The following is a 25,424-nucleotide window of genomic DNA, read 5'->3' as shown; positions in this document are numbered from 1 at the left end:
GAGTGTTCATGTCTGTTGAATGAGTCAATGAATGAACCCGTTGAAAGAGATAGACCCTCCCCCCAAAAATGCACATTTGGACACACACATTTTGAAAGCAACTGTAGGAGGATCCACAGACCCGCTTAAGCCCATCTGCAGATGCCCCCTTAGGAATAAGGTTTTCCTAAAGTCTCTGTAACACTTCAAAACTGAAGTCCTTTGGTGGCAGGGACACTAGTGGCCTAAAGGACATTGTTCTCAGATGCTCTGGGGTCTGGGACAGGAAAAGCCTGTAGGCATCAACTTCCCCACCAACCTCCTTATTTTTAAAATAAAAAACAGCTGGGGAAGGGACTGCCCTGAGGACTCTGGATACCCAGTGGGGGCCCCTTTTTCCCTGCCCCTCAGACCTCATTGCTCCCCATTTGAGCCCTTTGGCCATAGCTTATCTCCGATGCCTTCTGGCATCTCCCGGGGGACTGTGTGCTCCTCCTTCCCAGCTGGGCTCAGAACCCCCAGCGCCCTCCAGAGTGGTGCTGAACCCTCCCCACTGCCAGGGCCCCACTCTGGCTCACCGCCAGACTCAGTTCACTGTCTGCTAACTGCAGCCTCCTCTACTGGCACAGGGCGCAACGGGGCCACGGTCTAACCTGGACTCGTGCTGGCACAGAGTCTAACTTGGCACTTCCGGCGCTGTGCTAAGTGCTTTGTGTGAATTAACTACAGGAACCTCCTATGGGATGGGGGCAGTTGTTATCACTGTTTGACAAATAAGGAAACTGAGGCTGGGAACGGCAAGAAGCCTTGCCAAGGAGTCAGCTGACTGTAGCGGCAGGATTTGAACTCAGGCAGGCGCACTCCAGAGCCCCCTTCTCTCAATTGCCATCGACACTGCTACCACCTGAATGTAATTCGCTAGCTATCCGAGGCATAGAGACCCATCCAGTGTCTGCCACACCTGGGAGGTGGGCACCCACCTGGGTTCAGCCAACGAGAAGGGAGCGCTGATGCCCAAGAGGGGCAGCAGAGAGCCAGATGGGGCCCTCAGTCAGGGGGGCGCCAGGCCCGGAGTCGGGGGATGAGGGGGTACTGAGCACGCTCGGGAAAGTGGCCAGTGAGCCCCCGCCCGCCTGCCCAGCATCTCGAATGTCCGTGCTGGGCGGTGGGCTGCGTCCTGACAAGACCCGGAGTCCCCACCCCCAGTCCAGAGCGGACGCCCCACTCGCTCTGGCCCGGCGCCGCACGAGCCTGGAAGCCCCGCCCGCCTGGTGCCCCTCCTCCGGGAAGGTAAGCACCACCTTCTTGGGAGCGGCCGGGAGAGCCCGTGGCCTGCGAGCGCCCCGCCCCCCGCGAGTAGTGACCGCGCGCCGCAGCCGCACAGCACTCGGGGCTCCACTATCGCCGCCCTCGCTCACCTGCGCCCGCTGCCCGCCCCTTGGTGCGCGCCGGGGCCTCCGCAGCCCAGTGCCCAGCCCGCCGCCGCGACCCGACGTCCCACCCGCCCACCCCGAGCGCCACCATGAACTCGCTCTTCAGGAAGAGAAACAAAGGCAAATACAGCCCCACGGTTCGGACCCGCAGGTGAGGAGGCGCCCATGCGCAGCGCGCTTGGCGGCGCGCTGGGCCGGTATGCGCCGCCCAGGGCGTGGGGGGCACAGCCGGGCCTCGAGGGCTGAGGGGGATGGGGGGTGCGCAGGAAGCACTGCCCTGGGAGGCCCAGGGAGCTGGGAACCCAGCCAGGAGTGCGCGACTCGCGGGAACGCGGGGCCCGGGGGCCACCCTTGAGCTGGGAAGCACCGCCAAGGTGGGGATGCGGATGGGCTGGGGGAGCCGAGGGAAAACACGCTCTTTGGCACCGGAGAGTTCTGGCTTGGGTGCTTAGAGGGCGAGGAACTTAGCTGGAGGTACAGGGGACCTCGGTGTTGCGGGGTCGCCCTTGCGCCAAGGGTCCTCCTGGGCCAGGAAGCACCGCCAGGGTGGAGAGTGGTGTGTCCTCTGGAGGACGCTACACCCAAGGCCGGGGAGTGGGGTGCGCAGGGGACCTAAGAAGCATCGTCTAGGGGCGCACCCGGGCCGTGAAATTGAGCTGGAGCGTGAGGCGTTGAGTGGCGGGCGTTCACCAGTGCTTCTTGGAGAGCGCGCAGGTGCTCCTGGCGTCAGGCAGGCGTGGGGGGGGGGCGGGCGCCTGGTGGGGTTGTGCCACCTGCGGCAGCACTTCCCAGCACCTGCCATCTTGCGCTCCAGAACCTGGTCCAGGGGAACCGGTGGGTGTGGGGTCGGGTTGGGGGAACCTGGGCTGAGGCACCCCTTGTCCACCACCCGCCCCGGGGTCTGCGCATCGGCTGAGAGACTATGGGGCCTTCTCCCTGCGTGATTTCTCAGGGGCGTGGCTGCCCCCTGAGAAATCACAAAGCCCCGAAACTGGCGGCATCTCTAAGCCTCGGGTTCTCAGGGCTGCCTGGGAAGGGAATAACGTGTCTCAATGTGTTTGCTTTGAAACGGCAGCCCACGTCGGTTTTAAGCCTAATGTATTCACTTCATAACTGGAGATGCTGAGATCGAGAGTGGGGGCAGAATCAGACCCTGCCTTGTCCTCTCTCTAAGGAAAATGGGGCGGGGCCTCCTAGCTGGGAGGGAGCCTTTACCAGACTTCTCTCGACAAGGGGCTTCAGGCAGGTGGGGAACTCAGCAATTGCATAGCCCACCTGCCTGGGAGTATCCACGCCAAAGTGCCCTCACCTGAGACACCCCCTCCACCGGAAGCAGTCCCTCACTCCTTCCCAGGCCCCAGATGAAAGCAAGGACACTCTGGCCTGGGCTCCCACCCTGCCCCTGTGGTCCAGTCCAGGCAGACCTGTCTGACAGGTGCAGGCGGCCTGGGCACTGGCATGGGGAGTGTGGGCCTTCCATTTCTTTGAGTTCCAGTCCTTTCAGAAACTCCCCTGTCCTGTGACCCCACTGCCCCCTCTCTCCTTTGCATTATTTCAAGCTCAGAGACATTTCTTCCCCTCCCCTCCCAAGATTCCCGCCCCCCCCCCCCCCAACACACACACATACACGTACACACAAGCCTCCCTGGTCTTTCACATCCACAGGGAATGGGCAGGACCCTGCACGCTGTTCCTCTGTGGCTGAGTCCTGCTGGCTCTCAAACCCAGCTGGGGTCCCGTCCAGTCCCTGAACTGTTCTTTCAGACGTTGCACAATCAAATGCTCCGTGCCAGGCACGGAGGACTATTCTGTTCTCCCCCCACCAAGACTGGGGCCCCTCCAGTCCTTCATACACGCACACACCCACACACCAGGAGATGGGCCAGCCTCGCCCTGCCCTCTGCCTCCCCCATCCCTCAAGCTCCCCCTTCCTCCAGCTCTCCATCCATCCAGTTCCCCAAGGGCTGGGCTTGGACCTAACAAAAGTTATAATGAATCCAGACAAGCTGGGAGGGTCTTGGCCTTCCCAGCAGAGGGAAAGAAGGAAGGAATTCCCATCCTTTACAGCTTCGGGGACTCAGGGTGGCAAGGACACAGGTCCTGCTCCTCTCAATACTCCTGGCCCAAAGCAGCCACCTTCTGCCCCTGGCTGAATGACTGATCTCAGCTTAGAGAGCTCTTTCTCCAGGAAGCCTTTCTGATTCTCTCCCCAAGATGGGGTGAGAGACTCTTCCTTCACACCCCCGTGGCCTCGCACAGTCACAGCCCTGGGTAGGAGCCAGGTGCCCATGGTCGTACCAGCCCAGCATGTCCCTCTGCCCCTTCCCCTTGGTGGGGACAAGTTCATGGACCAGATTGCGGGGTGGGGGGTTGCCTCTTGCCCAATTCTGTCAACAAGAATCTCTTGAGTGTTACCCAGTGCATAGCCCTGTACCTGTAACTCTAAGATGTGGTCGCTGGTCACAGGGTGCTGACCCCCAAGTTATTCTTGCATCCTGAATTTTCTGGGGCCCTCCTCCTCTGTCTGGGGGAAGGTGGGCGGGGTTGCCAGTGAGATTCAGTATTGAGGAGGGTAGGAGCTCCTCACCTCTGGTCCCAGCTCTGCTACATCTGCTGTGGGCAGAAACCTCTCTGAGCCTCAGTTTCCTCGTCTGCAAAGCAGGGATGGTGCTAATATCTTCTGCCTAGGTTTGCTGGGAGGAGCACATGTAACAACGGAGAGAATGCCCCCAGCACATAGGAATTACCCAGGCTGAGGGTCAGCATCCCTGTCCCCAGCAAAGGGGATCCAGGAACCAGGACTTGCGACCTTCACACCCAGCAGTCACGGGCTTTGGACTGCACAAGTGAACAGAAATTAGTGAATGGAGAGCCCCCTTGGAGAAAACCACCCCTCCCTGTTTGTCAGCCTTTTAGCAGCTGAAACTGGGTGTGAACTCAGCTGCTCTCATTGCCCTGGTTCCTAATGACAGGTGTGGGAACTGGTGTGCACACCTGAACTAATGACAGGGTCAGGCCTGATGGTGCAGGTCACTGAGGATAGTATCCAGCTCAGCAGGGAGGGTCTCGAGGGGCCCTGGTCCTACCGCCCTGCTTTGTGGCTGAGAGTACAGCTGCAGCCAGCCCCTGCTTCCCGGCTGTGCGACCTAGGGAGAGCTGCTTGGCCTCTCTGAGCCTCTGTTTTCTCACCTGTAGAATGGGCATAAAAGTAGTACCTGCCTGGTGATATCGTTGGCATGAGGATTAAATGAAATAATGCAGGGAAGGGTTGAGAATTATAGGAAGCCTCAGTCCATGGCAGCTATGATGATTATAACTATTGAATAAATTCAAATAGGCACCTACTATGTGTCTGGGATTGAGCTGGATGCTGTGATGGACAGGCAGTGCACTGCACAACTCCAGGGGTACCATTCCCGGGCGGTGGGGGTGGATGTGGAAGAGACATTGACAGTCTCTCTGCACTTGATGGAATTTTGCTTAATTACTGGTGTGGTCACAGGACTGTGTTGTGGTGGTGATGGGAGCCTGGTGCGGGGAGACGTAGAGCTGGACAGATGAGGTCTCCAGCCCGATGGCTCTGGTTCTCCCTGACTGGTCTGAAGTGAGGGCTGTCAGGGTTACGGGGAGACCTGGGCTATCAGGGAGGACTTCCTGGGGAGGTGTCTGCCCTGTCATCAGGAGAAATGGAGTGGTTAGCTCCAGCTCTGGAGTTAGACTGAATTCTGCTTGTGTTTGATTTTGGCAAAGAAATTTGGCCTCACTGTGAGCTTCAGCTTCCCTATCTGTAAAATGGGGCTAATTTTGCCCCTCCACACAGGCCTGGGCCCCAATAAGCACCCAGCAGCCTCGCCTTGCTTCCTGACCTCACCTGGGCACAGTCCTGCAAGAATGGCCCAGTCCTAATGGGGGGGGGGTGCCCTATGTGGGAGGCAGGGCCCAAGGCTTTGGAGGCTGGTGAAAGAGGTGCGTGTCCTCCTGGAAGCCAGCCGGGGTACCCTGAGCCTCTCGGTGGTTAAAAGCATAGAGTTTGATGCCATCCAGGTGTGAGTTGAAGCCCCAGCTCTGTCTCTCCTAAGCTGTGTGACCTTGGGCAGGTCAGGTAACACCTCTGAGTCTCAGTTTCCTCATCTGTGAAATGGGAGTGATGCAGGAACACCCAGCTGGTGAGGTCACTAGTGGATCAAGCAAGATAATGCATGTGATGGGCCCAGCCCCAGACCAGGGCTTACAGTGAGTGCTCAGTAAATCATGGCAGCCAATATTGGTAACCACACACTGCTATTAAAGATGAGGATGGTGCTAAGACCAGAGGTGACCAGGCAGCTGGTCTTCTTGCAGCTGTGGAGGCTGCAGCCCAAGTGGGGCAGGAGGTCAGCTGACTCTCATTCATTCACCCCAGCATTCACATGGACCCCCGCTTAAGAAGACACATGGAGGGGGATTTCCCTGGTGGCGCAGTGGTTAAGACTCTGAGCTCCCAATGCAGGGGGCCCGGGTTCGATCCCTGGTCAGGGAACTAGATCCCACATGCATGCCACAACTAAGAGTTCGCATGCTGCAACTAAGGAGCCAGCGAGCCGCAACAAAGGAGCCCATGTGTCACAACTAAGACTTGGCGCAACCAAATAAATAAATAAAATATTTTTTTTAAAAAAGAAGATACATGGAGGGACTTCTCTGGCGGTCCAATGGTTAAGACTCTGGGCTTCCAATTCAGGGGGCGTGGGTTCAATCCCTGGTCATGGAACTAATCTCCCACATGCCGCGCAGCACAGCCAAAAAAAAAAAGAAGACACATGGAGAGACACTCATGCACTGATCAGTGACAGTGGAAAGCTTGAACAGTTTGGGGGAGGGCCCGTCAGCAAAGCCCACCTCCCACCATGTGGGTGACCAGGACCGAGTGGTCCACGCAGCCATTTCTCAACACCTACTGTGCTCCCAGCATGGCCATGGACGTTATAGCATCTCATTCTGACACTGAGCCTGCCAGGCTGGTGGTGGTGTCCCATTTCACAGAGGGTAGCACTGAGGCCAATAGTAAAGACACTCACCTTGGGCTTACAGCTCACAAATGGCTGATGCTGGAGGCTCAGGGCCCCTGGGGAGGGAAACTAGGTCTCCCCACCTGTACTTGGGGCTGGGGGCAGCTGTCTCTGGGGACTGCTGCAGGCCAGATGGTGGAGTCATTGGGTTTTGTATCCCTGACTCCGCCCAGCAGCCCTTTCCGCCTCTCCTCTCTCTGGCTTTGCCCTCACTTGCCCAGTTCGCTTGGCAGAAGGAACGAGACCTAGTAAATTAGGTTCAGAACAGAACAGAGCTGAACCTATAACAATGGCTGCTAATGGTGGCATTTCAGGCACGGTCAGGGCACTCATCTGGGGACAGGGAGTTTTGTGGGGAGAGGCTGAGCTCAATTCATACCTTTTGGGCAATACTCTAAGGAGGCTGAGGGACCTCTGGAGGGCCCTGGGGGCTGGGGGAGAAGCTGCCTTTGGGAGTATTTCCAAGGCTCTTTGTCAAGGGAGGAGGACCCACGAGTCCCAGCTCCTCTCCGCTCTAGGCAGGGCTGTGCGGGGCGTTGCCAGTGCCACCTGCCACTCTCCCAGCCTGCCTGCCCTGGCCTGTCTCAGGAGTGGGAAGACAGAAATGGTCCTTGATCTTTGTTCTCTCTGCTTTTGATGGGTCTTCTGTCTTCCATCCTCCTGAGCCTGGGGAGGGAGGCCCCAGGTACCCCTTCCTGCCTCCAGGCAGGTGGAGCCCTTCCCTTTCCTGCATGGGAGGGCCTGAGCAGAGAGTCCCCTGTCCCATCCCCCATCTTCTGTGTGCTCCATAAACAGGCTGCAAGGGCTTCCTTGGCGCAGTGGTTAAGAATCCGCCTGCCAATGCAGGGGACACGGGTTCGAGCCCTGGTCCGGGAAGATCCCACATGCCGCGGAGCAACTAAGCCCGTGCACCACAACTACTGAGCCTGCGCTCTAGAGCCCGTGTGCCACAACTACTGAGCCCACATGCCACAACTACTGAAGCCCACACGCCTAGAGCCCGTGCTCCGCAACAAGAGAAGCCACCGCAATGAGAAGCCCATGAACCGCAACAGAATGGCCCCTGCTCACCGCAGCTAGAGAAAACCCACGTGCAGCAGCGAAGACCCAACACAGCCAAAAATTAAATAAATAAATAAATTTATTTATCTTTTTAAAAAATGGAGGGCAAGCCAGAGGGTTCTGGATGGAGAGACACACAGGGAGAGTCTCAGAAGTGGGAGAGGGGACAACAGGATGGGAACTGGGAAAGGTGTGAACACATGACAGCCTCTGAGGTTGAGTCCTAGCTTGGAACAACCTCCCTAAATTATGATTGTATTGTCTTTCTTAGGTAATACTACCCTCATCTCTCTTTTCCAGGTGAGGCTCAGAGTTTCAGAGTCTCAGCTGCTATGAGCTGGGAGCAGGCGAGCTGGCTGGTAGGGTGTCCCAGCTGGTCGCCAGCCCATCCTTTCCTGGGCAGAGGGTTTGTCAGGTCTTATATGATAAATGCACAATGGGCTGCTTGCTGGCCAGTAGCTCCACCCCATCAAGGCCTGCTGACCCTGGAAGGCTGAGCAGCTGCAGGAAAACAGTCACGTGCAGAATTCTTTGCTGCGCCAGCAGCCTGGGCTCAGGTTTCAGACTCACGGCTTTTAAGGTTTTCACTTCTCCATCCTGGGCATGGAGACTTTTTGGTTCTAGTTGAAGGTTGAGGAAGGATTCTGAGTTTATGCCACCAAGAACAGAGAGGGCTGCATTCCTGCTGCTCCGGATAAGGAGCTTGACTCTTCTCAACTATAAACTGGGCAACAAAACCCCCATGTTACTGAGAGGGAAGCTGAAGCTAAGGGCAGGGATGGAGGGCTTGGTGGGTAGAATAGAAAGAGCCTGGGTTTGGGAGATGCAGACCTGACTTCCAGGTCCAGCTGTGCCTCTTGTCAGCTGTGCTGCTGGCCACATTCCTGCCCCACTCTGGGCTTCATGAAGGCAGGGGCTTTGCAGGCTGTGTGGTCACTGCCACATCCCTGGAACGATGCCTAGCACACAGCAGGTGCTCAGTAAGCAGTGGTGGGAGGTCTGTTTTTTTGTTCTTTTTTTTAATGAGGAGTCTTTTTTTTTTTTTATTGATTGATTGATTGATTGATTGCTATGTTGGGTCTTCGTTTCTGTGCTAGGGCTTTCTCTAGTTGCGGCAAGTGGGGGCCACTCTTCATCGCGGTGCGCGGGCCTCTCACTATCGTGGCCTCTCTTGTTGCGGAGCACAGGCTCCAGACGCACAGGCTCAGCAGCTGTGGCTCCCGGGCCTAGTTGCTCCGCGGCATGTGGGATCTTCCCAGACCAGGGCTCGAACCCATGTCCCCTGCATTAGCAGGCAGATTCTCAACCACTGCACCACCAGGGAAGCCCGGGAGGTCTGTTTTGAATCTGCAAATCAGAGGCATGTAGGATAATGGAGAGAACTGGCGGTGACATGTGTGAAGCATCAGGCACATAGTAGGTGCCTCATAAACCAAGGCCAGTACTCCTTGTCCACTGGTCTCAAACCCGGAATGACGTCGTAACAACCAGGAGTGTTGAGATTGGCTTGAGCCCCATTTAAACCTTGCAAAAATCTCCAAGACACGCCTTGGTGTTACCCAAAGTGGCTTGAACTTCTGTGTATGTGTCTGTAATGAGAGCCCAAAAGCACATGCTTTTGGGGAGGTCTTCCCTGGGCAGAAACAGATTGGGCCATGAAACGGAGCCGGAGTTACTATACCAGCAGCCCTCTCACTTTAGAACCTACTTCCCCAGGATTAATAGACAGTAAATTCATCCACACCCAGCTAATTACCATGGAAGTTTCTAGTAGGGAACCTATCAGTCAGTTGACCAGTCAATCTGGTATTTGTTGGGTGCTTCCTGGGTATTGCTTTCTACAAGACTTCCTTCCTGCAGAGACCTGGGGATTCTTCCTCAATCTGCTCCCCTAACCCTGTAACACAAGACCATGGTTCGTTCCCTTGTTCCCATCCCTGCCTCCACGTTAGAATCATCTGAGCTTTGAAGGTGATGCCCAGGTCCTGTTGCAGACCAGTTAAGTCAGAATCAGTGAGGCAGGGCCTAGACTTCAGTCTTTTGATGTGCAGCCATCAAACCCCATGTTTTCACTGATTGTCTTAAGTATATGGGCAATATAACTTGTCCATAGAGTTATATGCACCTTGCTCTTCCTTTAAAAGAGCTAAAGCAGCAGTTGCCTAGTCTGTCGCACTCTATTCTTTTATTCTCAACCTTCCTGTGTTATTTTGCTTTAGGTACGTGCCTTATAAAATGGCATAGAGCTGGCTTTTTTTTTTGTTTTCCTGTTCTCACCTGAGAGTCTTATCTTTTAGCAGGTGAATTTAACTCATGCACATTTATTGTAATGAATGATGTGTTTGGACCTACTCCTGCCATATTATTTTGTATTTCCTATTGTCATGCTTTCTCTTTGATTCCTTCTTGCTCTTTCCCTGCATTTTATTGGACTGAGCTGTATTTTCACAATTAAGTTAAGATACAAGGCCTAAATGGGGCAGAATGGATGAAAATACCCTGACCCAGGCAATCTGAATCTTTGGAATTATAGTTATTGGTGTGCTTTTCTTAATCCTGCCTATTAGACCATAAACTTCTGGACAATAAGGAGTTACTTATCTTTTGGTGGGGGCTCTTTCGTAGCCCTTAATTCCAGGCCTTGCATAGGCTTGGGGCTCAATAAATAGGTGTTGAATTGAGCAAACATTTTATATATTTATTTATTTATTTATTTATGGCTGCATTGGGTCTTTGTTGCTGCATGCGGGCTTTTCTCTAGTTGCAGTGAGTGGGGTCTACTCTTCGTTACGGTGTGTGGGCTTCTCATTGCAGTGGCTTCTCTTGTTGCGGAACATGGGCTCTAGGCGCACAGGCTTCAGTAGTTGTGGCACGACTTGGTAATGGAGAAGGGCCTATCCCCAGGACCTGTAAGAGGGGCAGAGAGAGGACAAGGATTGGGGGGTGGGGGTGAAAATTTATTCAGCAATTACTGAATATCTAGAAATATTGGCCATCTGGAAAACTGGGGTGGGGGGGTGGCAGCAGTCACCAGCATAGATGCTGACCCTCTGGCTCCAGACAATTCTCCCTTCCTCCCCAGGCTCAGTTTCTTTATCTGCACTGCAAGCAATGATAGTACCAACCGTGATGATGGGTTGTTAGGATCAAAGCGGGACTGTGTGTTGGCGCTGGGGGAAGGCATAGCCCAGGGAGGGGTTTCTTCATACCATTTCATTCCCCACAATGGCCCGTTCAGAGGGACAGGCTGGGAGCCCCTTGTGGTGACACCTTAGGAGAATGACTCACCCTCAGCTACCACCACTGATTGTTACTCAACCATTGGGTTTAATTATACTGATAAAGATGCCAACAAGATGTAAATCACCACACCTGCCCTGGGTGGTGCACGCCTTGCTGCTTTGTCCCGCCTCCCCAATATCTCCCGTCACTTTGTTTGTGGAATAGTATTGACATCCCCCATGTTCTGAGGAGATGGCTCTGGCACCTGTTCAAATCTTGGCGTTACCATTTTTCAGCTGTGTGACCTTGGGCAGGTTTCTTAACCCCTCTGAGCCTCAATTATCTTCATCTGGAAAATGGAGCAATAAGAATTGTTTACGTGCTATAAAATGTCTGCTCAATTCAACACCTATTTATTGAGCCCCAAGCCTGTGCAAGGCCTGGAATTAAAGGCTACAGAAGGGCCAACCCAAGAGATGAGTAAATCTTTTTTGTCCAAAAGTTTATAACCTAATACACAGAATTAAGAAAAGCGCCCCAATTACTATAAGGGTGCCCTTCTCCCAGGGCTGCGAGATTTCAGCAGTTGTTGCAGGAAAGGGCTGAGTGGGTGACGGGCACCTAGTGAGTCCTCTCAGTGTTTGGTTGTTCATATTCAGCAATCATTTCTTGCACCTACTGTGTGTGCCTTTGTGGCAGGGACAGGGCAGGTGTCCTGGAGTGATAGCCTTCGCTCTCTCAGCCAGGCGGTGTTTAAAGGAGGTGGAGGCTGGGAGCCACCTAGCCCCCAAGATGAGCTTGGAGGTTGCCTGGGAGCCGCTTAGGGCCTGGCTGGCCCTGGAGGCAGCCTGCCTACATGGACAGTAGGAGGCCAGACCCCTTCTCTGGGCTCTAGGAGGGGCGAGGCTGGGGAGGCTGGTTCCTGGGAGAGGTGTGGGCTCCTGTGCATTCCAGGCATTCCGAGACTGATCCTCCCCGCTGGCACCTACAGAGACAGAATTAACCCCAAAAGGGAGGAACCGTGGACATGATCAAGGGCCAGAACATGGGGATTGACTCAGGCCTGGAAGGTGAGGTGGCCCTGGCCAGGGAGGAAGGGCCGTCCCCATCAGACACACTCTTCACCTGCCAGTTCCCATCTCTACACCCGGAAAGAGAAAGCAAGTTGGGCTGTGACCGACGGGGCACAGTGACAGCTGGCGTGGGGGGTTATGGCAGAGCTGTGGCCTCTCCGTGGTGTCTGGGGTGTGAGCTGCTCCCTGGAGTGGCAGGTCAGGAAAGAGGCCGTTCTCTCAGGCAGGAGGGAGGAATGGCTGGAGCAGGCCACGTGCCCCTGGCTCTGCCCCATGGCCACGGGCAAGGATGCTACAGCTCCAGTGGCCTGCGAAAGGGTGTGGGGCTGTGGTCTGTGTGCCCTGGCACTGCACACCCAGGCATCATGCTCTGATGGGCACAGCTGGGAGCCCTGGATTGTTTTGAAGTCAGGCAGCCAGAGACCCATAGATGAGGCCTGGCCTTGGGCAGGTGTCTGGCCAGCCTGTGTGGGTCTGGTGGGAGAGTGGCAGGAAATGACCTTTTATTACATGTCCCTAGGTACCAGGCACTAAGTGAAGTGGATAGATGCTCTGAGCATCTATCAGCTTCATTATGGCAGAACTGATGGGCTGCAGTCACTATGGGCTTAGAGCAAAGCGGTCCAGAGGCCCCAGAACCACCCAGAACTGTGCTGTCCTATTTGTTAACCACCAGCCACATGAGATGTGCTTAGAACAAACTGAGATGTCCTGCAAGTGTATACCACATGCCAGACATTGAGGAACTTACTGTGAAAAAAAGAATGTAAACTATCTCACTAATAATGTTCTATTCACTAGCTGTCAAAATAACATTTTAGCTATATGTGGTTAAATAAAATAGTGTATAAAAGTTAAGTTCATCTGTTTCTTTTTATGTTTTTCATGTGGCTACTAGGAAGACTTAACTACAAATATACTCATATTCTGTTTTTTTTTTAAATTTATTTATTTATTTATTTATTATTTATGGCTGTGTTGGGTCTTCGTTTCTGTGAGAGGGCCCTCTCCAGTTGCGGCAAGCGGGGGCCACTCTTCATCGCGGTGCGCGGGCCTCTCACCATCACGGCCTCTCTTGTTGTGGAGCACAGGCTCCAGACGCGCAGGCTCAGCAATTGTGGCTCACGGGCCCAGTTGCTCCGTGGCATATGGGATCTTCCCAGACCAGGGCTCGAACCCGTGTCCCCTGCATTGGCAGGCAGACTCTCAACCACTGCGCCACCAGGGAAGCCCTCATATTCTGTTTTTATTGGGCAGCGATGGCCTTGAAAGCAAAGTGACATAGAGCCAACCCCACCCGCTTCTGTTTGCTACCCGGTCAGTAGATGCAATAACCTCATTGTGCGGACAAGGAAGTTAAGCGTAGGCAGGTGAAACAAACCTGAGCCTTCGTGGTGTGACAGCCACGTCCAAGGTCCAGAGTGCTTTACAAGGATCATCTCCTTGAATTGTCTCAACCCTCTGGGTGGGGCTGATTCTTATACCCATTTTGCAGATGAGAAAACCAAGGCACAGAGAGACTAAGGAACCTGCCCAAGCCCAAACTCAGTCTACGTTCTTTCCCTGGTCCAGGCTGACTCAGTTTCCCTCCCTGCAGGCAGGATGGAGAGGAATGGGCCAGTTGGTACAAGGTGACCAGGAGAGGGAGAGCTGAAGGCAGCAAAGGTTGGGGCGGGAGAGGCAGGTCCTGGGCAGGAGAGTGAGCTCTCTTCTGAGAGTGTTTGGGAGCATTGGCAAGTTTGAGGCCGGACAATGGTGAGATCTGTTTGCATCGTTGAAAGATCTCTGATAAATGTGCCAAAGCTGGCTGGGGGCAGCGAGAGTCAGGGTGCAAGGAGATGGTTGGGGGTGGCTATTGCACTGGTCCAGGTGAGAGGTGATGCTCTTGATCAAGGTGAAGACCTTAGGGCCTGAGAGAGGATGGGAGCACAGGGGTCTTTTCCTAGGTAGAAGCAGGGGAGGGAGAGGCAGGGATCTGGGGTGGTTCTTGGGGTTCTGCTTAAACGACCTGGTAGATGAGGCCTCCCCCACCCTTCCATCCTGTGGTTTCCCAGATGCAGACAGGGGAGAGTTCTCAGAGCAGCAAACTCATGGTAGAAACACCCTGAACCTCTCAAATCCCCAAACCTAGTGACCTGATCCTTAGTCCAAACCCAAGGTGGTTCAGCCAGACTGGGCCTGGGAGCTGCGTCCTCCTTGCAGCCTCATTACCCGTATACGTGCACGGCCTCTCCCTGCAGGAGTTGGAGGAGACATTTCCAAATATTGAGTTTACTTGTGAATTCTCCACGCCCGGGAGAGGTGACATCCACAAGGTGGAAGCAGAGTGCGTCTGGGCTTTTGCACAAGGATCGGTGTGGATGGTGTGGGTGGCCCGCGGTCTTTTTTTAGCTCTCCATGCCCGTGGGTTCTCACATGGAGCCTTAGCTGCTGGCCTTTATCTGCTCCTTAAAAGGAGCCCAAATCCCTGGGTGGTGACTCCGGGTGGAAGCAGAGAACCCCGGGCTCCCCCAGAGGCAGCACTTTGTATCCCCTCTCTCTCTCTCTTTTTTTTTTTCATAAATATATTTGTTTATTTATTTATTTTTGGCTGCGTTGGGTCTTCGTTGCTGCAAGCGGGCTTTCTCTAGTTGCGGCAAGTGGGGGCTACTCTTCGTTGCGGTGCGCGGGCTTCTCATTGCGGTGGCTTCTCTTGTTGCGGAGCTCGGGCTGTAGGCGCGTGGGCTTCAGTAGTTGTGGCGTGCGGGCTCAGTAGTTGTGGCTCGCGGGCTCTAGAGCGCAGGCTCAGCACAGGCTTAGTTGCTCCATGGCATGCGGGATCTTCCCAGACCAGGGCTTGAACCCGTGTCCCCTGCATTGGTAGGCAGATTCTTAACCACTGTGCCACTAGGGAAGTCCTCTATCCGCTCTCTCAATTAACCGCCCCAGCCCTGAGAGGTGTGGACTGCCATGACCCCCAGTGACAGATGGGGAACCTGAGGCCCAGAAAGGCTAAGTAACTGACAGCTTAACAAGGACTGAGTCAGGATCTGAATCTAGGCTGCCTGCCATTGGTCTGGGTGCTTAACCACCAGGTTATACTGCAGTACAGCTATATCATGGGAAAGGGCCAGGGGCTCCCCACACAAACTATAGCAAGAAGTGACTAGTGGTGGGTGGGGCTGAGGGTCCTCTGAGACGCCTGTGTTCTCTTTCTTTCTGCTCCATATGGAGCATCTACAGAGTCTGGGTGACCTGGAGTGCCACCTCTGTCCTCACTTCTCTAGTTGGCATCCCTGCTGGCCCGCTGACCAGACCACAGGCTGTCCTGGGCTGCCCCCTGGACATCACAGCACTGGGTTCCAGCCCCAGCTCCCCACTCTGCAGCTGACCTCCTGGGCTGTGAGTGGCCACCTGCAAAGCAGGTTGGGCTGTGGTTATTGAGTTTCTAACTCCCAGTGACAGAGCGAGCGTACCCGATGCCACTTGAGGCTCCCAGGCCGTCTCCCCACAGTTCCAACACTCAGAGTACATCCTGAGATACAAAGAGACATCTGTTCCAGGCTGGTGCCTGTGGGCTCAGACCCAGAAAGCAATTGTTTGTCCCTGAGTGTCCTCAAACCCACCCCGGGGCTCTGAGGCAGCCCCCCGGGTGGCCTGCACCCCGTTTTCCCTCCTCTTACCAGGAGTCTCATACACAGACCAAGTAAACTGGGCCCCTTGTCGTGCCTTGGATGGGACCTCGACCCTCCTGGACCCTCGCCAGACTCCAACTTCCTCAGCCCTGGAAAAGAAAACAAGGGCAGGTTCTCTGGAGAAACAGCCCCAGTCTGCTGGGTGTGACCATACCTGGCTTGTGAAACCCACTCTCATCCCCTGACTGCAGCCTGGGCTGGGCTGAGAGGGCCGTTTCTGGGGACAGCCTAGTCTTGGGTCCCCGTCAGCTTTTACCAGATGGGGTGTCAGGCCGCAGCACCCACTGCCCTACCTGTCCAGGTGGGCATCCTGGACACACCATCACCCAGAAGCATCCGTTCCTATAGGGTTTTGCTGGAAAACCTGGAAATCTAGAAGGAACCTTTTTTTAGAAAACTGAGCTATGAACTTTGTTCTGCCTCCCCAGTTCCCCCCGATGCCCTCTTTGTTCCAGGACCCCAGGTTGCATTTAGTCGTCAGGTCTGTCATCTAACCCTTAGTCTGGTCTTTTGTGACCTTGATACTTTTGAAGAGGTCTGGTCAGGTGTTTTGTAGACCGTCCCGCAATTTGCATTTGTCTGCTGGCTCCCAGCGATGACGTGGAGGTTGTGCGTTATTGAGGAGGATTCCGAGAGAGTGCCGTGTCCTCCATGTAGACGTACCTTCTCCCTGGCATTGTTCACCTTACTGTCCCCAGCGCTGTGAAGTTACTGGTTTTTATTTTTATAAGAATTTTTTTTAACATTTACTTCTTTTTTTAAAATTAATTAATTAATTTATTTATTTATTTATGGCTGTGTTGGGTCCTCGTTGCTGCGTGCAGGCTTTCTCTAGTTGCGGTGAGCAGGGGCTACTCTTCGTTGTGGTGCACGGGCTTCTCATTGCGGTGGCTTTTCTTCATTGCGGAGCATGGGCTCTAGGCACGTGGGCTTCAGTAGGTGTGGCACACGGGCTCTAGAGCGCAGGCTCAGTAGTTGTGGCGCACAGGCTTAGTTGCTCCGCGGCACGTGGGATCTTCCCAGACCAGGGATTGAACCCGTGTCCCCTGCATTGGCAGGTGGATTCTTAACCACTGCACCACCAGGAAAGCCCCCAAGTTACTGTTTTTTTAGAAGGAACCTATTTTACAGGACCAGGCACCACTGGCAGGAAGGGGTTCCCAGAAGAGAAAGGGGGTCCACAGGCAGAGCCCCATGCACAGATCAGGGAGCAGTGTAAAGGCTCAGTCTCATTTGAATGGCAAGCCCTGCAGGGAGTAAAAGTGCAATGAATAGGTGTTTCATGAATAGTCTTTGTCACCATTTATGGGGCCCCTAAGCTAGGTGATTAGAATGGATATTTGTTTTTGTTTCTGTTTTTTAAATTTTTATTGGAGTGTAGTTGATTTACCATGTTGTTAGTTTCTGCTGTACAGCATAAGTATTTGTTGAGTGTCTCCTGTGTGCCAGGCACTGTTTTAGGCGCTGGTAAAACCGGTGACACTCCACTTGTGAGCTTACATGATGTCTGATCTGCTTATGGGCCCCCAGAGGCTGCTCCCAACCTCCAGCTCAGTCCTTGAACCCCAAAGTGGTCTTTGAAGCTTGAGATTCTGGTGTTTCCAGAAGTGACCCTGACCCTCCCTGCCCACCTCACTTACCTAGATAGGATGTATCTCGCCCATTTGACAAATGATAAAACCGAGGCCCAGAAATGTAAAGTAGCTCCTCCAAGGTTACACAAATGGATTTGAACCCTGTCTGACTAAGGACACTGGCTGCCCACCGTGTGACCTTGGGCGGGTGTGTTCGCTTCTGAGGGCCTCAGTTTGCTCACATATGTAATGAGCAGGTGGGGCTGGATGACTTCAGATGCAACTACCAGTGCCCATGGTCACTGCCCGCAGCACCTGTGTCCATGTTAAACTTCTGAGTAAGTGGAGGGAGGCTGGGCCTGTCCCTCTCTCAGCCCGTCACTCAGAGCCGCTTCCCTGGTCCCTTCCCTTCTCTGGGTGGGTGGGGGCACCTCGGCTTTCCTGGCTCAGCCAGGAGATTTTCATCTCCGTGGGTGGGACCAGACTCAGAAGAGGTTGCTAGGGAAGGGCTGTATCTGGGCCTCCATCAGTTGGGCTGACAGCCCCCTGGTGCCACGTCTGGCTGCCTTAGTGTGGCTCATTAGCCAGATGAAAAGCTGGACCGGCCCAGCCAGTTCCCAGCCCTCTTGGGATCTGCACCCCCTCCCTGCGGATTCCCAACCCACCCACATTCCTGTACTACTGGTGTGGGGCTCTGCAGCTCTCAAGGGGACACATGTTTGCTCCCATGGCCAGCTAGATGGCAGGAGGAATGCAGGACCCTCTGGGGCCACTCATTCAGGACTCCAAACCCAAAAGGCAAACGTTCTCCAGAGGGCTGGATCGGAATCCCAGCTCCACCCTGCTTTCTGGCAGTGAGACTGTGGTCAAGTTATCTAACGGCTCTGTGCGCTCAGAACAGTGCTACTTCGGGGGTGGTAGGATTAATGAGCTAATCTATATGTGATTTGCTTAGCACCAGCCGGGCACATGGTCATCCCTCTGTGAGTGTTTAACTAGCATCTTCCAGGCAGCTGGGCATAACCCAGAGCTGGCCCAGCCTCCATGGAAAACAGGATAAAAAGGCAGGGACCACTCGAGGTGGTGAAGGAAGAAGAAACAAACCCCTATCACTTACAAATGGCACTTGCCAATGTTTTCGATAACAGCTTTATTGAGATATAACTCACATATCATATAATTCACTCATTTAAAATGTACAATTCAGCCGTTCTGAGTATATTCACAGAATTATACAACCATCACCATAATCAATTTTAGAACATTTCATCACCTTAAAAAGAAACCCACACCCTTTAGCACTTGCTCCCCTTCTTCCTCCCCATCCCAGCCCCTCGCGACTACTAATCTACTTTCTGCTTCTAGGAATCTAGCTATTCTAGACATTTCATATAAGTGGACCTTTTGTGACTGTTTGTATCTGGCTTCTTTCACTTAGCCTAGTGGTTTCCGGGTTTCTCCCTACCGTAGCCTGTATTAGCGTTTCATTCCTTTTTTGGCTGAGCTGTATTCCATTGTATGGATATTCTGCATTTCATTTATCTATTCATTAGTTGAACATTTGTGTTATTTCCACTTTCTGCCTATTGTAAATAGTGCTGCTATGAACATTTGTGTACAAGTTTTTGTGTGGACCTATGTTTTCATTTTTCTTGGTATCTATCAAGTAAAATTGCTGGTTTCCTCACCTGTAAAGGGGCACACAAACCTCCCCCAGGGGCTTAGGGTGAGGACGCTATCCAGGCAGTGCCTGTGAATGTGTCTGATGTCTGGTGAAGCGTGTGCACTAAGTGTCCAATTACCACGGTGACTCTGTGGTCATCCCCAGTCAACAGATGGAGAGACTGAGGCGCCTCGAGGGTAAGGTGCTTACCTGGGATGGTCCAAGCAGTAAGTGGTCCAACAGGACTTGGAACCCATGCCTGTCTGACCACAGCTCCCACTGAGCTGTCCTTTGTTCTCCACCAGGAGCACCAGGTCCCTGGGGCTGGCTGTCCCCCAACCCCCACCCTGTGTCCCCTTCCAGTGCTGGGCTTCAGCTGGAGTAATGGGCTGGCCAGGGTGGGGTCCAGGAGGCACTTTCCTCGAACCTGCCCCAACCAGTGAAGGGGCTGGTTGAGAGCTGGCCCCATGCCCTGAGGTGGAGCTGCGTTGGACCTGACAGGGATGAGGCCCCCACCTAACCTACACTGCAGGTTCCCAGTGGTGGCCCCAACTGTCATGGGTTAAATATTGGGTTGAGACTCAACGCGTCTGAGTGCTGAGGCCAGGCTGGGGTCAGTGGCTGGGGTAGGGCTGAGGGCAGAAGTGCTCGCATTCCCCATGTGCTCCGCCCAGCCAGGGTGGGGGGCAGTGGGGGTCAGCCCATGACCTGGCAGCCTTATCCCTCCTTACCCAGATCCCCCACCCACAGTCCCCTCTTCTGAGCCTTCCTGGATGCTCCACTGAATGCCAGCTTTCTCCACTGCAGGACTTCTCAGAGCCTTTACTGGCTCCTGAACTTATTGAGGAGTTGGGTTTTCCTAACTGCCTAGACTGACAAAGCCTTCATTCCAGGAGTGATTTACAGGACTGGGGTTCCTGGGGCCCCACTTTGGGAAAGGCTGCCTCCTCGGTTGACTTTGCAGAGGGTGTGGCCTGGGTCTTATTCCCTAAGACCCTCCCCTCTTCCCCCTAGTTCCTGTGTGTCCAGACCTGGCACAGAGCAGGCCCTCAGGCAAGGTTTGGGACATGGTTGGACAGACTCACAGCTTCTGTTTGTATGCCTGTTTCCACCCCCCTCCAGCTTCCCCCCATGCCAGCAGTACCTGCGGTGTTGGACCTCAAACCCTGGAGGGTACCAGGGTCCCCTGGGGAACCTGTAAAAACAATAGTAGTAATAATACAGCTTCCTGGGTCCATCTCTGGAGATCCAGATTCAGAGGCTCTGGGTTAGTGCCTGGGAATCTGAATGTTTCATGCCACAATAGGTGGGTCCCAGGCCTTGATTTGAGGAATTCCACTCTGAAGAGCTGGCTGCCCGCTCTGCTTGACGGTCAAGAGCCCTGCCCTGGCCCACCCCAAGGGACACACCCAGGACCTGCCTCTTTTATGGCCTCTCTTCATTGGAGCCTTCTGCCCACAAACCCCAACTCCTCTTCATCCTTCAGAACCCAGCCACCACCACCTCCTCTAGGAAGCCTTCACTGACCACCCCCATTCCTACCAAGCTGGTCAGGAGGCTTGCCTGGTCATGCCTGCCTCAGTCTCGTGACTATTTCTATAAATGCTGATTTCCTCCCAGTCTGGGGGTGGCTGTGCCTGTGTGCATTACTGGGCCTGGCACATAGTAAGTGCTTGAGTGTGGGCAGAATGATGCTTCTGGGTGCTTAGCTTCTCAGGCCCCCCTGTGGAGCTGGTATAAAAGGTCTTTGATGGAGATTAGAGGACTAAGTACTAATCTTGACCGTTGCTGGCCAGCTGGCTGGCTGGCTGTGTGACATTAACCAAGTTGCTTTCCCTCTCTGGTCTTTGTTTCTTCCTTTGTTTAAAGAAAACAAAGTCGGAGCTGGATCAGTAAGGCTCCTTAACGACTGTAATCATGAACCTTTGAACCTTTGTGAGATTTATTGGGCGCCCAGCTCTTTGCCTGCATAACCTCACTCCCATCCCTAACACCCCACTGGGAAAGGTCCATCTGACAGCGGGAAGCAGAGGCACAGAGAGGGACAGCAGCTTGGCCAAGTCGCACAGCGAGAACCCACATCTGAGTCCAAAGCCAAGGTCTTCACTCCCACAGTAGTGTTTGCCAGAGTGGTCTGTGGTGTGATTTCGGGGGGCAGACAGATGTGATAGGAGGACACACAGAAACACCAAGTGAGAAAGCCGTTCTGATTTCAGGTCTCTCTCAGGTGCTCTGAGAACACCCAGGAGGTCTCAGCCTGGTGCCAGCACAGCTCTAACTTGGCTGCAGTATGTGCCAAGCTCTGCTTTTAAGCAGGTGAGGGCAAGGCTCAGTTTCAACGTGTGCAGGCGGCCGAGTGTCTGGCTAGAACTTAATGCCGTCCTTTTATTTCTGTGGAATTTATTTTGGTGGTTACCTCCATTGATGGCAAGGACTTCTGGTTTTATGTTTGCAATGGGAAGAGCAAGTTCCCTTTTTTAGTAAATTTATTTAAATATAAAGAGTGAGTAGATTAAAAGTATCAGGTATTTAATAATGCTGCTTACACAAAAGCTTGTACCGGAACGTTCATAGCAGCCTGATCAGTAATGACCAAAAGGTGGAAACAACCCAAATGTCTATCAGTGGATGACTGGATATATAAAATGTGGGATATTCAAGCTGTGGAGTATTATGCAGCCATAAAAAGGAATGAAGCACTGACACATGCTGTAACATGAATGACCCTCAAAAATATTGTTAGGTGAAAGAAGTTAGACATGAAAGGCCTCACTCGTATGATTCCATTTCTATGAAATGTCCAGAATAGGCAAATCCATAGAGACAGAAAGTGGATTCGTGGTTGCCAGGGGCTGTAGGGCGGGATGGTGAGGAGTGAGTACTAAAGGATGCGGGGTTTCTTTTTGGGGGTGATGAAAACATTCTGGAATTACATAGTGATGATGGTTATACAACCTTGTGAATACACTAAAAACCACTGAATTATACACTTTAAAAGGGTGAATTTTACATCTCAGTAAAAAATGTGGAAAAAAAGGGTAAGTGTGCTCTGCCAACATGGTAAAATAGAAGCGTTAGAGTGATGGCCAGAGTGAGGGCTGATTCCCTGCCAGGTGCTGCCTCTTTTCTGTGCCTTTAGTGACGTTGCCCTGGGGGGACAACCAAGCTCCATCTGAGGCTCACTGGACAGCTCCTGCTCCGAGCCTGGGGCTGGGGACAGCCTGGGAGGCTGGGTGCTGGTGGGGACCCGGCCCTTGCCCTCTGACCCTCGGCCTACCTCCCTTCTTCCGCCTGCAGCATCTCTATCAAGGAGCTGTCAGAGCTGATTGAGCAGCTGCAGAAGAATGCCGACCAGGTGGAGAGGAACATCGTGGACACGGAGGCCAAGCTGCAGAGCGTGAGTGCCCCATCTCCCACCCCGGTGCCCCCTGTGCCACCAGCCCTGCTCAGGACCAGGGGCTTGTCTGACCCCGTGGTTCTCACCTGGGCGTGATTCTGCCCCCAGGGGACATGTGGTCACATCTGGAGACATTTTTAGCCGTCACAACTGGGGGAGTGCAGTGGGCGGGCGTCTAGTGGTGGAGTCCAGGGATGCTGCTATACACCCTGCAGTGCACAGAACAGCCCCGTACACGGAATGATCCAGCTGCAAATGTCAAAGTGCCCAGGTGGAGATGCACTGAAGAGGAACCTCATTATTGCTGGTAATAGCAGCTCCTCCACCCCGGGTACTAAGTTGCTGCAGCTGATTGGCCCCAGCTGGAGGAGAACCACAGACTCAGGATCCAGGCTCTGGTTAGGATCCCAGCTTTGCCACTTGCTGTGTGACCTTGAGCAAGTCACCTTACCTCTCTGTTCATGCGATTCCCTCTGAAAGGATAAGAGCGATTGTCCCCACCTGCCGGGCTGCTGTAAAGATTCGATCAGATTATGCAGCTGCAGTGCAGGGCTCACTATTATTATCAACATCATCATCCTTACTTCTCCTACCATTGCCACTACTCAGGTGCAGGCTGGGCAGATCACTTTCCCTCTCTGTGCCTCAGTTTCCTCTCCTGTAACATGGGGATAACAACCGACCTGAGCCCAAAGGTTCTCCTGGGGATCCTGCACCGTGGGCCACACCGGAGCCCTGCTCACTCCTGTGAGCTGCTAAAATGACCACCTCCTCTCTGAACCCTCCACAGCCCAGTGCGGTTGAGTTTATACGTTTTTTTGTAGCTGGAGAAACTGAGGTTCAGAGAGGGCCAGGGCGGACTATGTCAGTGACAGAGCTGACCCCAGAGGCATCCCACAGGTGGGGTTGCCAGATTTAGCAAATAAAAATATAGGGTATCCAGTTAAGTTTGAACTTTAGAACACAATTTTTTTTTTTTGTATAAGTATATCCCATGCACTACTTGAGATATAATAATATTATAAAATTATCCATTGTTAATCTGAAATTTGAATTTAACTGGGCGTCTGTATTTCATCTGCATTCCAGGCATGACTAAGAGGCGGGTCCAGAGGAGTGGGTGGCTGAGGGTGGCCAGGTCACGAGAGAGGTCAAGGTCCGGCCGGCCCTGCTGCTGTCCCCAGGCCCAGACGTGGCTGCCACTCCTCTGACAGCCAAGGGATCCACCCACCTGAGGGCCAGTCCCCCTGAGACCTGAGGGACAGGGGTGGGCTGGGGATGGCACAGCTGGGAGGGTGAGAAGTGGGGACATGGGGAGAGTGGGGCAAGAAAGGCAAGAGGGTCCCCCCTCCCCCAGGGTCCCCCCTCCTCTCTCTCATTCCTTTCCTGCCTCCACCTCCCACCTTTCTTTCTGGCCTCAGCCGGACCTGCCAGCATCCTTCCCTCTGGCCATGCCCTTGCCCTGGTACCCAGCCGCTTTGGCAATTTTTTTGTCCCCTCTCTTGTGACTGCCATGGTGGCGTGTGCTTTCCTAAATGAAAACAGCTTTTTGGAGTGTGTCCCTTTTTCCTCCTAATAAAAGTAATATGTGTTCGTTACAAACATTTCAGGACCGATAAACAAGTATAACGAAGCAAATTAAGATGGCGTATAATTCCACCACCAGAGAGAACGATCATCCATTAACCTTCTGGTGTATCTGTGACCTTTTCCTGTGTGTGTGCGTGTGTGTGAATAGCATCCAGCTCTCTCATTGTATTTGCTTAGAGTAATGACTCAAAGTAACAAGGATGTTTTAGGGAGATAATTTTGAACTATTTTCTTTTCATTCAAATGAACAAACTTAAAAAAAGAAACCACGCTTTGAAGACTGCATGGGCTAATCTTTCTGTCTTTTCTCTTCCTTCCTTCCTTCCTTTTTTTGGAAGGAAACATCATTATTAATTTTACTACCCAAATGTTCTCTTGAACTTTCCTATTTTTTTATGGAAGTGAGATTCACATAAGATAAAATTAACCACTTAAAGTGTACAGTTCCGTGGCATTTTGTACATTTACGATGTTGTGCGACCACTGCCTCTATCTGGTTCCAAGGCACTTTAATCGCCCCAAAGGGAAACTCCATGCCCATCAGCAGTCACTCCCCATCCTCCTCCCCACAGCCCCTGACAACCACTAATCTGCTTTCCGTCTCTTTGGATATACTTATTCTGGATATTTCATATAAACAGAATCATACAGTATGTGACCTTTTGTGTCTATCCCAATTTTTAAACGCCAGAAAAGTTGGAAGAATTGAGAATATCCATATCCTCACCACATCTCCTGGATTTGTACCAGTAACATCTCCTGGATTTGCTTTATCCCTCATCTGTCCATCAGTGTGTGTGTCATTTCCAAGATATGTCAGTCCCTATGACTTTTTTTTTTTTTTTTACTTTAAAAAACTTGTCTATGGAAAGTGTCCAAATTTTAAGAGCTCACCCTTGTGAGTTTTTGCCTCAGTTGGTACCCATGAAACCATTACTCAGGTCAAGATAGAGGACATTTCCCGAAGGGTCCCAAGGGACCTTCCCAATCAATATCCCCCAGAGGTAACCACTGTGCTGACCTCTGTTCCCATTGATCAGTCTTGTCCAACTGTTGACTGTCGAACACCCACGTGGCATCTCTCCACTTAGATGTTCTTTCTTGTCTCGGCTGGAGAGGGCTTGCGTTCCCACACAGCACCTGCACCTGTGTGAATTAGGAAATGATTAATTTACTTCCTCCTTTTGCAAAATTAATCTTTGACACTATAACTGCCCAGCAGAGCTTCAGATCAGCTGGTGATGGTGGAGCTGATAAAATTCCACCCAAGCCAAGAACCATGACATTCTGTTGCAACTTTTTAACTGGCCAGACCCACCCGTGGTGGGGCGATGGCCCAGCGCCATTGGACTTCTGCCATGTCGACCTCACCCCCAAGCCCCTCAGGGCGCTGGGCCCACTTGCTGCTCAGCCCTCCCGGCCCAGGAAAGACCTGGAAGAACGGGCTGGATACCTTCTCTTCCTCCGAGAGGAAGTTGAGTCGTTTGACACTGTACCAGGCACCACATCACTTCTGTTCACTTCTTTTTCCTTTTGCCATTTCTTCCTTTTTTAACATCTTTATTGAGGCATGTTTTACAGATCAGAAAAATGCACCCCCTTTAAACGTACAGTGCAATGATTTCTAGTAACATCACCAAGTGGTGCAGTCATTTCTATAGGTTGGTTTCAGAACTTTTTCATCCCTTCGTAAGATCTCCTGTGTCCAT

General features: G+C 53.0%; 1 protein-coding gene across 4 annotated transcripts in view; it reads left to right on the top strand.

Annotated features, from left to right (window-relative positions):
• The window catches only part of PPL (periplakin), a 47,481-nt gene that overhangs the window by 2,135 nt on the left and 19,922 nt on the right, over positions 1-25,424 (top strand). For 3 of the 4 annotated variants that reach the window (XM_036824472.1, XM_036824470.1, XM_036824469.1), the window contains exons 1-2: positions 1,344-1,563; positions 22,026-22,125. In XM_036824472.1, the coding sequence (XP_036680367.1) occupies positions 1,502-1,563; positions 22,026-22,125 (162 nt within the window). In that variant the 5' untranslated portion in view covers positions 1,344-1,501. Of the gene's footprint in view, positions 1-1,343; positions 1,564-22,025; positions 22,126-25,424 lie in introns of those variants that run through there. The other variant, XM_036824473.1, reaches the window with a different exon arrangement.

Source organism: Balaenoptera musculus, chromosome 15 (assembly GCF_009873245.2).
Source record: "Balaenoptera musculus isolate JJ_BM4_2016_0621 chromosome 15, mBalMus1.pri.v3, whole genome shotgun sequence".
NCBI classification, from domain to species: domain Eukaryota; kingdom Metazoa; phylum Chordata; class Mammalia; order Artiodactyla; family Balaenopteridae; genus Balaenoptera; species Balaenoptera musculus.
This window is presented reverse-complemented; position numbering and strand designations above follow the sequence as displayed.